This window comes from Porites lutea, chromosome 8, assembly GCF_958299795.1.
Source record: "Porites lutea chromosome 8, jaPorLute2.1, whole genome shotgun sequence".
NCBI lineage: Eukaryota > Metazoa > Cnidaria > Anthozoa > Scleractinia > Poritidae > Porites > Porites lutea.
In genome coordinates this window covers 11094850-11111422 of record NC_133208.1, presented here as the reverse complement: position 1 = coordinate 11111422, position 16573 = coordinate 11094850, and the positions used below count along the sequence as shown (strand labels likewise).

Sequence of the window (16573 nt, the reverse complement as noted above, 5' to 3'; positions counted from 1 at the left end):
GTCTTTTATTAATTCTACTCATTTCTTTTATTGTGCATATTTAACCTTTTATTGACTACATTCAATTTTAATAATTTTTATTATTCTATTTTCTTAACATTTTTTACACGGCCCCATAAGCTATATCAGCTTTAAAACCCACCGTGTTTAAATAAAAGATGTTGTTGTTGTTGTTGTTGAGTCTTTCTTTCTTTCGTGAAAATGAGCGGCAGCGAAAAGAAAGGACAGAAAGCGAACAGGAACACATACGACATTTCCTCCATAAAACGTGTTACTAGAAAGTTTCTTGAAGTTTCACGTTGTTAGACTGCTCACAGTCCCCTATTTTTTCGTGAGATCGTCGAGGCCCTCTTGATTTGACACTCATGTAATAGCAGCCCGTGACGCAAAGCGCTCGATCTTGACGATCTTTCAGAAAAATAGAGGACTGTGAACAGTCTACACGTTGTTGTTACCTTCGCCGCTTAACATTATATGATTTATATTTTGTTTGAGTAAACTATGAATGATCATGAATATAAAGGATAGCTTTGCTTTTAGCCCTGGCAAGTAAATCTGTATCCTGATTATTTTCAAATCTGCAAAGCTGATTGACTACGTGAAAATTAACTTTGCAAGACATCTACATGACTTCGATAGAACTTGGCCCAAAACAGAACGGGGTTGTAGCCTTCGACATCTGTTTTGTGTTGATTCGGTGTTCAGGCTACCCTGCAAGCAGAGGCTACATTTTCGCGGTATGAGCTGGCATGGGAAAAGTAGCTTCGCACGCCAGCACATACCGCGAAAATGTAGTCTCCGCTAGCAGGGTATGTTTAGGCAAGATGTTTTGTGCATTTTTTCATATATAAATGTATGTTGACACAGTGATTGAAATATGTCCCCCAGAAGTTTTCCAGGGGTTGGCAAAGAAGGGAATGGAAAAAGCTGACGACCGATTACAGTGCTCCAAAACTTATACGCTATCTGCTATGTGGGTGTGTTATCTAAAGTCAGTCGTTTTTAGACATTTCAAGGCAGTGAGCCTTCTGTATTTCAGGTCAGCGGTCTTGATTTGACCCCAGGTCCCCCAGGACCAGGACCACTCAAAGAAAGAAAAATAAAATGGCGGACCTTTTCAATCGAAATATTTGCAAGAATAATTATTCTCAACCAATCCAACCAATCACAATAGAAGAAAGCAGCTGTTCTTAGGGACACTTCACGTATAATCCCTTTGTCCATTTGCTTGATTGTTTTGTTGAAGCCCGTGTGGATAATATCCCGAAGGTAGGTATACCGGTTATCCTAAAGACTATACTAAATCAATTTTAATACTTATTAGACTACTCTTTAATAAGGATACAATATAACCTATGATGTGATGTGATTGCGTATTAAATTGCATATAAGCTTGGTTAAGGCGTCTTGTTAACTTTTTATATTTTGTAAAGAAACTACTTTTTTAACACGGTCAGTCTTCATAATTGAGAGTTAAAGCTAATAGTTCGTAGTAAATGCCCTTTTTCTTCATCGTTCCATATACTCTATTAACCTTATATTGTAAAGTGTAATTAGCCGTACGTGTCCTTTTTGAATAGCAATTAACTGAAGCAGTGACGAATATCCTAGGTTTACTAACACGTAAATTGTGTTTAGAACAACAAAATTGTTTATTTGACCGTTTATACAGTAAAATCAAGCGGACAAGAATTGTATACTAGATGACACAAGATGGTTCAACGAAGCTCAGTTACTAAAACTAAGGTTATGCGAAACATTTAGTCAGATTTCAAGCAAATTAAGATTACTTTTCTTATGGGAAATTGGTGACACTTGTAACTGATCAACTCTTTTACTTATTTAGACAGCATACATGTCATTAAAAAACATACAAACAAACAAACACGAAATGACTCTTGAGTACTATTGTACATGTAGGTACAGAAGTTTTTTGAGTCAGGCTGCATTCACAACAAGTCTTAAGGTGTTTCGATACAGTTTTTCGACAGCCATACCGATATTTTCAATTGCCTTAAAAGTGGTTTTTCCTTGTCCGATCGCTATAAAATTTTCATCAGTAATTGGCTATGGATTGAAATTTGTGAAAATGTAGTTTTAAGTAAAATCGATATTACTATGACAACAATAAACAAAAAACTTTGAAATTGATAAAAGCCAAATTTTGTGTGATCTAGACCAGCTACTGAAAATCCAACACTAGGAACTTAAAGTTTGGTGTTTAGCAAACAATTTCTGTGAGATAAGTAAAAAATTCTGTATGTTTGAATTTGACTAAAACAAAAATATACTTCAGACCTTAAATTTTCAATAGCTGTGATAGATTATTTAATAAAAACATTATAAATGACTCGAATTATTCTTAAGTAGCGTCAGAATGCTGCTTAATATCATATTTTGATGCTAGGAAATTTTGGTGTATTTTCATTCTTGGAATCTTGAAAACTAATCCGTTTTCTCACCACCTGTATAAGTGCAACTTCATTCAAAATTTGGACTTTTAGCGCTTTTTTGTATATCTCTGAAATGACTCAAATGAATTTTTTTAAAATCTCTTCACATAATCTTCATGATGTATATAATAAGATCTGAAACTTTCGTAGAGATTGATTCAAAAATCTGCACTACAACATTCACTGTTTTGACTTTATGCTAATTTTTCCAGATTAATGCGGCAGTAGCAGAGGCTACTGTAAGGTCACGTTTCACACTATCACAAGCAATAGTGAGTCTTGTTTAGCCTGCCAACAGTATTTTAAACTTCAGATGTTTTCCTTAGCAAGCTGAGCCAATAACAAAACGTGTTCTAATTTGAAAACATGATAACCAATCAGAAAACACCTGCCATATTCACAATAGAAGGTGACGTCACCAGACAACATTTTAATGCTTGGAATCATTCAGACTTATCCCCCACCCCCCCCCCCCCACACACAGGTTAAGGGGTGGAGACAGCTGACATTTCAGACTAAAAATGAGGGGGAAGGTGGGATGAGGACAGAGCCTCTTCAAAGCTTAAAAGAACTGATGCATAACTCATATGAAGATTTTTGCTTTCAACATTTTGTCCACAGATTCAAACCACTGGATAATGTTATAAATAAGTGGAATATGATTGTCTAGGTGGTTATAGTCCTTTATAGGAATGTTGTTGACAGTTAGTGATGTTTTGTCATACTGTGTAGTAGTCATCATCAAATTCAAAGTGAATTGTATCTCGTCAGTCAACAGCATTAAACTCTGGCTATTGACGTGATTGGTCAAATAGTAGCTCGGCCAATAATTGCAAGTGTGCCTAGTCCCCTCTCTCCCAAGCATTTGTCTAGTGTTGTGTTCCCATGGTGGAGCATTTGTTGTCAAAGGTCTGCCCTGGGGTGGGGAATTTGTCATTTATGAATTTATTATTTTCCACATACTTGAAAAAAGAATGCTATGGCATATAAAAAATATAGGCACAAGCTTAATAAAATAAGCTTATTGCTTTTACCAAAAACTACCAGAACATTAAGAAATTTTGAAGAGAAGAGCACCCTGTTGCCTAGAGGGCTTTTGGAAGTACTGGAAACAATTTTGAAGAGTGCATGGCAAATTTACTACCTTTGAAACAAAGAAGAACATGGACTGAATTAACTTTTGCAAAGTCTTCTGGGCCTGTTACCAGTGATAGTGAAAAATTTGACCATTGGCTATAAGCAGTGCATACTCAGTAACAATCCTGGGAACAAGAATGTGACACATTTTGGCTCCTGTCCCCTTGTTGTTTCTTAAGTGGCAAAAAAACCAACTGTAAAAGGTTGAGTTTGATCATCCGGGTGAACATAGTCGTGAATAGGACTGTTGTTGTTGACAGTGACTGATGTTTCAACAACCTGTGCGGTAGTAATCTTCAGAGTCAAAGTGTGTTGTATCACGTCAGTTGATGGTATTATACTCTGGTTATTGATCTGATTGGTCAATTATGTCGCGATGTTATTGGTCGTCTGTCAGTTAAGCCGTGATGTTATTGGCTATGAAGACTCACAATCAGTGATTGGTGCGCTTCGATCCGTCTATTGTCACAGTTAAACAGTCATCTATCGTTAGTCAAATTGTCAGTTCTCCAGTTGTTCTCTCATAGTTAGTTTTGCTTGATCTCGTCAATAAGTCGTTTGTACGGCGCTGGTAATTGTTGGTTACGATTCAGTGGCTTTTGTTCTAAGTTAGTAAACCAGCTTTCTAAAGTAAGACGTTAATAGTAGTCTGTAGAATACGTTATACATGTCGCAGAGTCCCAGTCAGTTTGATGTTTCGTCTTTAAATGATGCTCAGCAATGTGATTGTTGACGTCACCATTCCTCGTCGCGCATTTGTGTTCAGTCAGTTGCGTGCTTAGGTTTCTGCCAGTTTTACCAATGTAAGAAGCCTGGTAGTCGCAGCATTTGATCACAGTAACACTGATTCCAACTCTCAGACCAACTCTGGCCCTGTTACAACAGCGACTATACCGTACATCAGAGGCACCTCTGAAACTATTGCGCGTATATTACAACCTTACAATATATGTGTTGCGCACAAACTGATAACCACTTTACGGCGACTGCTTACTAATGTCAAGGACAAAGACAAACCGGAGGACAGACAGGGAGCAGTATACAAGATCAAATGCTGCGACTGCCAGGCTTCTTACATTGGTGAAACCGGCAGAAACCTAAGCACGCGACTGACCGAACACAAATGCGCGATGAGGAATGGTGACGTCAACAATCACATTGCTGAGCATCATTTAAAGACGAAACATCAAATTGACTGGGACTCTGCGACATGTATAACGTATTGTACAGACTACTATCAATGTCTTACTTTAGAAAGCTGGTTTACTATCTTAGAACAAAAGCCACTAAATCGTATCCAACAGTTACCAGCGCCGTACAAACAACTTATTGACGAGATCAAGCAAAACTAACTACGAGAGAACAACTGGAGAACTGACAATTTGACTAACAATAGAGGACTGTTTAACTGTGACAATAGACGGATCGAAACGCACCAATCACTGATTACGAGTCTTCATAGCCAATAACATCACGGCTTAACTGACAGACGACCAATAACATCGCAACATAATTGACCAATCAGATCAATAACCAGAGTATAATACCATCAACTGACGTGATACAACTCACTTTGACTCTGAAGATGACTTCAACAACAACAGTCCTATTCAGGACTACGTTCACCCGGACAATCAAACTCAACCTTTTGAAATGACTCCTGGGTTCAAACTATTCACAGTTGTATATATGCACTTGTCTTTCAAATATTTCCTCACCATGGTAAAATTTTTTGCATTGTTAAGACATTCCTCTTCAGGGTCTGTTCAAATCGGGAACACCTTGAAATACAATTATTCTATATTGTAGTTGGTTTTTGTTACATTATTTTACATTAAGAACGTTGTTGTCAATTCTGCAGCCTTACTAGTGAAGTTAATAGAGTTTTGTTCATTTGTGCCCTGCATAAATTTGTGATGCCTCTTGTAAAGAAACATACAATTTCCCTTATCCCCAGGGTGGGGCATTTGCACTTATTCCCCCCTCAGAGGGTTTAATTTAAGAATCTTCAGGGGCGTGGAGAGGCTTATAGGTATGCTTGGAATTGATGGATCTATAAGTCATGTTCTTATTTGTGGTCTGTTTGTGGGCAGTGATGTTCGAAGTCTCTAAAATAATGTGAATAAGGTGTATTAATCTGTCATTTACCAAAAAAAACTTCTGTCTCAGAATGTATTGTTATTTTGCTCTAAGCCTATTGGTCAAATTTGTCCGGGTGGCCCCAATTACAGCAGTTGCACTCTACAGCAGTTGTAGTTTCAGTTGTAGCAACAAAGGCAATCCCCAAACAGGTATCATGCAGCATACAATTCCATTCTGGGGTTAAAGGCTTTTTTGAATTTATCCACTTTTTCTCTTCTCTTCTTTTTCTTCCCGGCCATATGCATATGAGTACTCTGTAAATGGTCTCTACAGCATGGTACCCAGATCTCACAAATGCTCTGTAGTGGGTCATAAGAGACCTAACTTTAATCAGTTGTAGAAACGTGGAGATTTTATCTGTCACAATAATTTTTTTACCCAAGTCACCGGGACAATATTAGAAGATTTTGTTTTGCTAAAAACATTTTGGGGGGCTAGTTGGACTTTAACTATGAAACCTTTCTTAATGCAGACAAGTTATCATCAGAAGGAAACAACAAAATGGACAAGAAAACTGCACCAGAAAAGGTTGAGAAGAGTCAGTCCAGTCTGTTGAACAGGTTCTTCCAGTTTATGACATCACCAACAGATCCATCAAATCTTGCTGTGATAAGAATCTTATTTGGTAAGCTTGTTTTGACGATTAACATATAATTTTTACCAAAGTAAAATGTCATTTATTAACTAGCAGACTTGTACGGTCCAGTTGCTATTAGTGAGTTTACGCAACAGGATGGCAAAAAGAAGAGGATGGCAAAACGTTTGAGTGTGACAAATGTGACAGGGCTATTACTGGTACTTGCGTGTTTCGTCTCGGAATTCACTTAACTTTGATGTTTATTGCTCTTCTACAAAAAGATCTGTTTAAAGGAATGTGAAGTTTGGTGGAAGGTTTTTTCAAACAAAATTATTGTCACGCTTGTCACACAAGGTTTGCCGTCGTCTTTCCTCTCCTTTCCTGTTGCATAAGTTCAGTATTGACTTGTATTTTGGGAGTGAGTAAAGATTGAGGTTAGATTGAAGCAACTGACTTATCTCTCTGCACAATCCTCTTCACTTCTGAAATCAGATAATGATAACCACTTGGAAAACTCTGATATAAATATGTAACATTTACATTGTGTTTGAAAGACATTAACAGCAAAACTGTTCTCTACTGCATATAACAACAAGCTAAACTGTATGACTTGTGATTAATGTTTGCTGTTGTACCTCGGTAGAGTTAACACTTTGGTTCAGGTAACCATAATCTGCTTCACCTCAACAGTCAGGAGCACCCAACGTCAATTTTTGGAAAATATCTGTTCAAAAGGCGATTTGAGATCTAGAATTTTCGGAACATTTGTTGTAAAATTTCTGGCTTGCTTGCCTCTCCTAGGATTTTTGAACATCTAAGAAATGGTATAATTGCCCATTTTTAACGGATTTTTACCAGTTGTTTTTACAAATAAAGTATTACATTCCACTCGCACTTGTTGGGTATGAGATGATTATAGCCAACTTGACACTATGCGCCTCATTGGCTATCTACCATCTCATATCCAACATGCACTCATGGAGTAATTGTTAATTATCACTCTAATTTTTATCTTGCAGGTCTACTTATGATTCTCGACATTCCTCAAGAGCGCAGTTTGCTGTTCATTCATAAACATTTTGGTGATGATACCTGCCATTTTCCATTGTTCAATTTCATTCAGCCACTGCCTGTAGACTGGATGCATGTTGTTTATCTGATGATGTTCCTAGGAGCTTGTGGAATTTTTCTTGGATTCATGTTTCGCCTGAGCTGCTTTTCATTCATGATAACATACTGGTATATTTTTCTGTTGGAGAAGTGTCGATGGAATAACCATTCTTATCTCTACGGACTGATATCTTTTATGCTTCTTCTGAGTGATGCCAATCGTTACTGGTAAATCAGATACTTATTCCCCATCTCCATTATCGCAATTTTAGCAAAAAAAAAGATTCACAAGAAAGTCAAGAAAGTTTTGTCACACACCAGAATAATCACTATGATACCCCTATTTAAAGGTCAAGTTCGGATGGGGGTGGGGGGGGGGGCAGGAGTTTCCCCCGTTACCATGAGCACTACCCCCAGGTTGTCTTGGTTAAAGCCTTGACTTTTATTACTATTAGACTTCGAGCACTGACCCTTTTATTCAGATCAGTGGGCCTCACAACCAGCTGATTTATGATTTCTAAAAGATAAGCCATAAAAAATGAAGATTCTTACATGCTGTAATAATGAGTAATAAGGTTTATTTTCGTTTCATTCCAAGGTCTCTAGATGGACTTTTCAATCCAGAAATAAAGAATGCTCATGTACCAAAATGGAACTATGTTCTGCTGCGTTTTCAGGTATTTTTGTTGGTTTATTCTACAGATACAAATGTCATTTTTCAAGGGTATATTTTTTCTGCACGTTCCACCGTCGCGTGTGTCTCGCTTTCCTCGGTCGCCTCGAGCTTGCCTTCACTCGTCTGAAAAATGCGAAATAATAGTACCTGTGTTGCAACCTATCTCTTCTCCCGCAAAAATGTCGCTTGCTGGTCTTAAAGAAAAAAATCCATTTTACTCTGAGAAAAATCAGAGACTGAACTTGTCCTTATGCTTTGCGCCCAGTTCGTCTTTTGAAATTGTTCCTTTTTTTTCCTATCTCAGATTTTCCTTGTATATTTCTATGCTGGCATTAAGAAGATCGATATGGACTGGATGACAGGCTATTCCATGACTGGCCTTTCTCGCGAATGGGTCTTTGATCCCTTTCGTTTGTTTCTTTCTGACGAAAAAATTGACTTGTTTCTAGTTCATATTGGTGGATTAGCATTCGATCTCTCAGAGGGTTTTCTTCTTGCTTTCGACAAGACCCGTCCTATTGGAATATTGTTTGGTGCTATGTTCCATGGTATGAATTCACAGATGTTTGAGATTGGTATGTTTCCATACGCCATGATGGCTACCATGCCTCTGTTTTGCGCTTACAACTGGCCAAAGAAGGTTTTGTCCTTTCTACCCACCTTCATGGCTAGCATTCTACCATCGCTTGATGATCCTCAAACTAGTACACACTGTGTATATCCAGTATCCACCGTGAGTGAAGATAAACAGCAGCTTGATAGAGAGAAAACAGCAGAGAAAAATCAAACCCCTGGAACAAAGCACAAAGCTCTTGTGTTAATTGTACTAACTTACATAGGAATACAGCTCTTCCTTCCATATTCACACTTCATAACTAAGGTAATTTTCTCCTTTATTTCAGTCATAGCATCTTAAGTTTACCCTGATGACACTAGTATATTTCTACAGACTGTTTCTCCATCAAAAGTAACCCTAAGGTCCCGTTCATATGTAGAAAACTTTTCCCGGGTAGAAGAAGTAGAAGGGTCACTCGCCTACCCGCGTGAACCCTGTGCCAACTTTTCCCATATTTCGTCACAAAATTTGTCAACCATCCACATGAGGAACAAATAGTTAGCTCTGCCAGAACTTGAGGGTAACCGGATCACCCTTTTTCGAAGGTAGGGTCACCCTCTTAGCGAGGCCACTTTTTTCCATATAAACACTTTGGCTCGCCCAGCCGAGTCAACTCAGTCAAGGTGAGACAATCAGAGCTTGTGTGAGCGCTGTTGTAAGCTCTTGGCTCCGGTAAAGGGGTTATCTTTTTTCTCATATAAACGCTCGCTGAAGTTGACTGGGCTGGGAGGGTGACCCTCTTCACCGGGACAAAGTTTCTCCGTATAAACGGGACTTAACACTAATATGGAAAAAATTGAAATGCATTTTTTCCTCCGTTTTTTAAAGGATGAAATGTCTTTTTTCCACCCTAATCCGGAAGAACTGAAAACACAACGCTTTCAGGAAACCATTAGATTATCGTGACGTCAGCGTTTTCGAAAAGTTCCGTTTTCCAAATGTTTTCCGTCCACACAAAAAAGCAAAGCCGGCGTTTCAAATTTTTCCACTTTGATGAGTTTTCCGAAAAATCCTGATTAGAGTGGACAGCAGGCCTAACTAAAGGAAAAAGATGCGTTTTCAAATTTATCTGGCGTAGTGTCAGTGGACAGTACCTGAATACACATCGTTCTCATATATTCTAGCCTGTTCCAGGCTCCAAGATAATGGTTAAAAGTCGTTCAGTAAAAAGAAATGCGAAGAACGCTGGGGGCATTTTTCCCGCCGCCACGCCGCCCCCTTTCCCAAGTTGCGCGCGTCTTATTTTCGCTTTGCTCGTTTTAATACGTCCCCACTATCTGAGAGCCTGGCACAGGCCACGTTTATTCCAAATTCACCATTTGATTTCGTTGTGTAAATGTCACCTCTCCACGTGAAATCTAATCCTAACATTATGCAGGATGTTTGTGACATTAACCCAGCTTAGTGGCTTTTGCTTCCACGAGTCTCCCGTAGCTTAGTGATAGAGCGTTAGGACTAGTAACTAGGCCTCAGTTGTTCGAAAGGTGGATAACGTTATCCACTGAATAAATCTCTAACCACTGAATAACGCAATTGGTTTTCCTAATACTTATCCACTGGAATTAACAATTATTCCTCGAGCCCGAATGGCCTCTGAGTCAATAGCCCATGAGGCCCATGGGCTATTGACTCAGAGGACACGAGGATGAGAGGAATAATTGTTTAGTAGAATCCAACTAGTTGGTCAAAAATATCGAGACAAAACAACTATAGCTAGCAAAACGCGATTAAGCCGCCATTGCTCTGGTTTTTAAAGCCGGCGCTCTTCGCTACTAGTGAGCTATAACATATAGCTTAGTAGTAGCTCCACCAATCAGAACGCAGCATTGATAATAGACCATTAGGTGGATTTTACTAAAACGATTTATCCGGTAGATGGCCTATCCATGACCTTTTGTCCCCTGTTGTTCAAACGTTAGGTTCAACTCCTATCGGGCGAACTTGAATTTCGTCTTTTCCGAGTCACGTGAGGTGAACTGATATAAAAAGCATAATTCTCAATCAGCTTATTATCTTTTCTGTTGTAGGGATATAATTCGTGGACTCAAGGTCTGTATGGCTACTCCTGGGACATGATGGTGCATTCATGGAGTACTCAGCATGTTAGGGTTAAAGTAGTGGACCAGGTGTCAGGAGAGGTCACTTTTATAAGGCCCACGGTATGTCAATTAAGTGACATGATCCACGTTTCAGTATCGTCTAACACTTGCTCAACAAATGTTAGCCGATTAGTAGGCTTTTCAATGACCAAACGTTACATTCAACATTTTGTTTCCTGAACAATTGTTGGTCTTTAGTAGTTAAACAGCGTTGCTACGTGTCATTGCGGGCGACAAGAGGAGCCCGCAATCCTAATCTCTAGGTTGTTATTACGCATGCGTCGCATGTGTGAAGCCAGCATTCGTTTGGACTTCCAATAAGAATGTTTGAAATGCACAGAACGCGCTTTGATCAAGCGCGTTTGTACCTTCTATCACTCGTAATCTGATCACGCGTGTTATGACCATCTTTCACGTGAAACCTACGCAAAGCACAGCGCCGGAGCAAAAGCGTTTTGACTTTCGATCGTTGTTACCCGCACTCCGTCATCTTTGGTTATTACCTAATTTATATTTAACATTAGTATTCTGGTTTTAAGTTCACATGAAAAGTCACACAAGCTAAGTAAACAAAAGAACAAGATGGTATAATAAAGAAATGCATACTGTTGTCCTCTCAACACATGACGGGGTACACAGCCCTATGGCAAGTTATGCGCACAAATAACACATAGCTTCAATTAAAACCACACTACCATGGGGTAGGACAAGAGTTATGGCATAGCATTGCTTTTATATGTAGAAAGTGTCCCCCAAAAAATCGAAACTTAAATTAGAGCGTAATGCCAGCTCTCTGGGACATGGAATAGACACAACCGACTGAGGTGGTCGACACTCAACTGAGATGGAGGACTGTATCAGCTGCCTCTAAAAAGGGGACAACCCATTTGGCGGATTTCAATCAAGAGCTCTGGTAAAGTTTCGATTCTTTGTGCAATTTTTACAATTAAATCCATTTGCTTATTATTTGTTTTAAGGCGTGGCTAAGAGAAGGAAGGATGAGACGCTGGAACTCTCATCCAGACATGATCAAACAGTATGTAAACTGTATGGCTGAAAAGCTTAAATCCTTCAAAGAACTCAATATCACGGAGCCAGCGATCTACCTAGACGTGTGGCGATCAATGAACAAACGTTTTCAACAGCGTATGGTCGATCCCACCGTAGACATCGTGAAAGCTCCATGGTCGCCATGGAAACACACCCCTTGGATGCTGCCATTACTTACAGAGCTTTCACCATGGCGCGAAAAGTTGACTCAGATAAAAAAGGAGTTGAAAGAGAAGTCAAATTTTAGCGACATAACGTTTGTTTCTGATTTTCCTGGCCTTTTCTTGGAAAATTTTGTGGCTGAAGACCTTAACACGTCGTTAACTTTGTTACATGGTAGGAGTTAAATGCTTTTGGTGAAATGATATGTTTGCCTACCACAAAGTTTAACAATGTTGTTCGAAGGGGGCAGAGTAAAAATAATTGTTGTTGCTGGAAATATTTGAATGTCGTAACTGTTCATGAGAAGGACTGATGACTAAAATGTGTGCAATTCTACAACTAGTTTCGGCTTTATTAAATCCTTCAACTTCATTAAATCCTTCAACAAATCCTTCATGCAATGGCATGATAAATATTTTCGATGAACAACTGAAAACTGCTCTGTTTCTCCAAATGAAGTCAGGTTGTGTGTCGAAGAAAAAGTAATGCCATATCGTGCGAAAACAACTGACCAACCGCAGCGCTGGAATGTTGAGCAGTATTCTTTGGTATCTTTCCCCCAAAATGAAGTTATAGCGGAGCCCCAAAACTAAGAAAATTTGGTTATCTGTCCATCCAAGAAATTTTGGTGGTCACGTGACCGTCCGTCCGGCCGTCCGTCTGAACCACAGGGTAACCAATGTGAAATCTCAGACTTTCTAGCTAGTGTGAGAGCCTGCAACATGATATTGCATATTCATGTTGTGGTCTAATAACGGCTGCCAAAACAGGTATCCACTAACCAGTGTCACATGACCATATCGCGGGCTCAGGTTATCCTCTGACAAGTAACTAGTTTTCAACTGATCTTAGGCTCAACTCCAAGTATATTTGTATTTGTTTTAAGTAAATTATAATTTTATTAACGGGAGCTTCGCCTTTAGCCTTGGCTAAATCTATTTAGTATATACTAAAACAGTGGATAGTGTTTTTCGCCCGCTCTGATTGGCTACTCAACCTCCGGATATCCAGTGCTATACACTGATTCACCTCCAGTTCCTCCCAGCAAGCGACGCCAAACTCGCGTAAGTTACAAGCAAACTGGCTTCCCGCGGTTTGCTGCCGTAACAAACAGAGAAATTTCACAAATAATCAAACAAGCTGTTCCCGAAATACACGAAACATGTGACAAATTCGGTTCGGGAGTTTTAACAGGTAAAGCTTTGTCTGTTTGACTTGAATTTATCGATGAAACCGGTAAAAAAGTTTTTTGTTTACAAATGCAAATTATGTCTTGCGCTACCTTATTCAGCTGACATGTTCGCAAATAAGCTTAAAACTAGATTTAATAGCTTTTTTACAGAGTGGTTTTAAATACAAAAAGAATTCACATTTCCTTTTGAAGAAATCTCCCAACAAATACCTTCAAAAAGTTATATTTGTCCGCCAGAAAACGCAACGGCCGCCGGTTTGGTCATTGCGCGCCAAAATTGTAATCGTTGGCAACAGTAAATGAGTTAAAAATCATCATTTTTGTGCTCAATTATCTCACTGTTTTAGTATATACTAAAACAATTATTCACCTCAGTGTCGGTGGCTTGTGGGATATTTACCAAGCCTCGAAGCGGCGAGGTAAATACCCACCACTAGCCACCTCCACTTCGGTGAACAATTGTTTAATATTAATCTATTTTCAACTTTTTCGCTCTTCTGAGGTTAAACATCACGGTGATCGCTGCTGATGAAGCGCGTTCATTCACTTTCTTAGGGCAAGTTAAGGTGGAGTTTAATAATACAAACCACACTGTAAACGTCGGTGAGGAAATCACTCTGCCATCAAATGACACTCACTTGGTATACACTGTGTCTGATACGCCATCATGTTGGATGTACATTTACATGAATACGACCGAGTGGAACAACGAGACCATTAGAAACTGGATTCTTTACCCAGGTATGTTAAATGTGTTTATTCAGTTGAAGCAGTTATGAGAGGGATGATACTAAGAAAGCATGGTTCTATGCAGTAGATAATGGAGACCTTGAGATTCTAAGACGAGGACGACTAGGACAAAGAGAGTTTCTGGGGTGGCTTACTACTGTTTTCAGATGAAAAATATCGACATTTTGAAATTAAACCATTTTGAGGAACTGAAGGCCTCTACAGAGCTGTTAGTATCTGCAAATGATGTAAAATATAATTTTTCCGTCTAAAAAAATTATTGCGTTGTTTAACGCGAAATATAGTGACCGAGCACCCAGAAAGGAGACTAGAAACTAGATCTTAAAAACCTAGGCGTACGACCCCATCTTAAAATTTCAGGATTTTTTTAGTAGGTAGATATGATTGTTTGTAGAGAAAAAAAAAAATAATAATAATAATAAAACAGAAAAATCTGTTGGTTGTCTTTGTTTTCTTTCAGTTTCGCTCGTTTCTACTAAGTTAACTTTCAAAGTATACTAAATTATAAAAAACTAGATCCAACCAGTTCAATCTTGTCTCAGCGTTGAATCAAGGTAATCTTGTTCCCAGATGCCTTGTTGGCGTAGCCAAAGAGAGGTCTGGGTACGAGATTAGCACCGAGTCGCCCATAACATGAGCTGAGAGGGATTTGACATCTCCAAACATATCAGTAGAAGTTTCCCGTATGAACATCTTCCTTTTTTAAATAATTATTTGTCTTATTTAATCCATAGAAACAATTCCGCAGAGACAGGAATATAAATTGTTAAAGGAAAACACAACCCGTTTGGAGTTGCTTAAAGCGTTTGTGGCCAATAAATACTTCATATTCAGACAAAGTTTTGTGAACACATACTACGCTCTGACCCATTTGACTCTCGGGATTGAAGAACCGATGGAGGACGAAGAGGATGATTCCACTGCCGCGGAGACTGGGGACGAAGCAGATAAGAAAACAGATGATGGAAACACCTTATCTAGTGCTGACGACACAGGTCACGTGGCTGATGAAGCACGTGACAAAGCCACTGGCCAGGAAAGCGATCATCACAAACAAGAACTTTGAAAAGATTTCTAATCATGCACTTAGTCCAATAACTAATATGGTTTAGAGTTCTATTTCAAGTGTGGTTTTTATTTAAAGGAGTTGTGTCACGAGATTTATCACAATTCAAATTTGTGGGAACCTCCACCAACCAAGTGAAACATTAAAATAACTGCCCAGAACATAAAAAGAAGGTAGAAATAACACAACAAATGTAAAATGAGGAACGGATGGACAAACTTGAAAAAGACTGAAACGGATTGCAATTGTCGTTCACACGAAGATGTGATTTTGTAATTCACAAGTAACATCTCAAGTTCCATAGCGAATAAAGACGCGTGATTGGGTTTGTCAACAAAAAAAAGTAGATCACCGTGACAGGGCCCCTTTTAATAAACGCGCTTTATAACTTAACTGTACTGATTCCAGTTAACACTTGTATTCTGTTTCCGAGCTGTGGCGGATCCAGGAGAGGGGCCTGGGGGGCCCGCCCTCTCCCCTTATTTTTAGACCAAAATGAGGCCCGAAGGGCCGAAAAAAAATTTTTTTGAGGCCGGGCCCCCTCCCCCCTTATCTCAGGGTCTAGATGACCGCCCCCCCCCCCGCCCCCTCCTCTCTTATGTGAAGGTCTGGATCCGCCACTGCCGAGTACTATAGAAACCAGTCTTCCTTGTTGACATGATCGCGCATTACACAAAAGTGGCCTGCTTCTTAGTTTCTCGGCAACCGTTATTCCCTCGTGAGAGCAAAATTCTTTCAAATAAATTCCGTGGCTATGGCTGGTACCATGAAAATAAGGTATAGACGTCGAATAGACTCATCCAATATTATCATTGCTGATACAATTTCTTTCATTTTTTCTTTTTTAAAAGTGGTTCTACTTAACGACACTAAATGAAATCAGCGTCCTCTTGCATTTGAACCCGGCTTGTCCTCTCGCTATTGTTTTTCACGAGACAAAGAGTTATCTTACTACAAGGGAAGCTAGAATACTCGGATATTATATCCAGGCTTTGCTTTAAAAGCATGTAAACTGAGTTTGTGGTTGCCTTTTATCCATCTAAGTAACCTTTACAAGCCTTACTTGAGTTTTCTTAACAAGTTAAGCAGTGGTACACACAGCAGGGATAGTGGTAGAGAGATAGCCTATATTTTTACACGGTAGATTAGAGAGCTGAAAGCTTGTGGGTGGTGTGTAAAATACTGCTCCTACTACTACCACTACCACCACCACCACCACTAACACGAGCGCTACCGCTACCATTGCCACTACTACCACTACCACTAATAATAACATTAATAACAATAATAATAATTATTATTATATAAATAATATTAATAATTATAATAATAACAATAACTGTTCCCGCAACCAAAAAATATCCACCAAAACCAAAGTAGGAACAATTCTTGACTGTACTAGTTTCCAAATAAGCTTTACAATCGTATACAGGCAACCATCCAAAACTGTACGAGCGAACAAAAAACTAAAGACAAAACCATGTGCTCACATCCGGGTTCTAACACTTAATCATTTTATTTAAGCGTCACTAAAATGTCTCAT

At 39.0% G+C, this 16573-nt stretch overlaps 1 protein-coding gene across 1 annotated transcript; it reads left to right on the top strand.

The window, feature by feature from the left end:
* Nucleotides 1-6181: 6181 nt before the first annotated feature.
* LOC140946394 (vitamin K-dependent gamma-carboxylase-like) lies at nucleotides 6182-15423 on the top strand. Its single transcript, XM_073395509.1, has 8 exons — nucleotides 6182-6357; nucleotides 7329-7647; nucleotides 8018-8096; nucleotides 8400-8975; nucleotides 10739-10870; nucleotides 11788-12196; nucleotides 13770-13955; nucleotides 14699-15423. The coding sequence occupies exons 1-8, from the start codon at nucleotides 6234-6236 to the stop codon at nucleotides 15028-15030; spliced, it is 2157 nt and encodes a 718-aa protein (XP_073251610.1). The 5' UTR covers nucleotides 6182-6233; the 3' UTR covers nucleotides 15031-15423.
* The last annotated feature ends 1150 nt before the right edge of the window (nucleotides 15424-16573 follow it).

What these genes read in the sequence shown, in the direction of transcription:
- LOC140946394 (XM_073395509.1), top strand. Translation starts at nt 6,234, where the DNA reads ATGGACAAGAAAACTGCACCAGAAAAGGTTGAGAAGAGTCAGTCCAGT. An exon ending in ATTCACACTTCATAACTAAG is followed by an intron (nt 8,976 to 10,738) that starts GTAATTTTCTCC and finishes TTTCTGTTGTAG; the next exon opens with GGATATAATTCGTGGACTCA. An exon ending in TCACTTTTATAAGGCCCACG is followed by an intron (nt 10,871 to 11,787) that starts GTATGTCAATTA and finishes ATTTGTTTTAAG; the next exon opens with GCGTGGCTAAGAGAAGGAAG.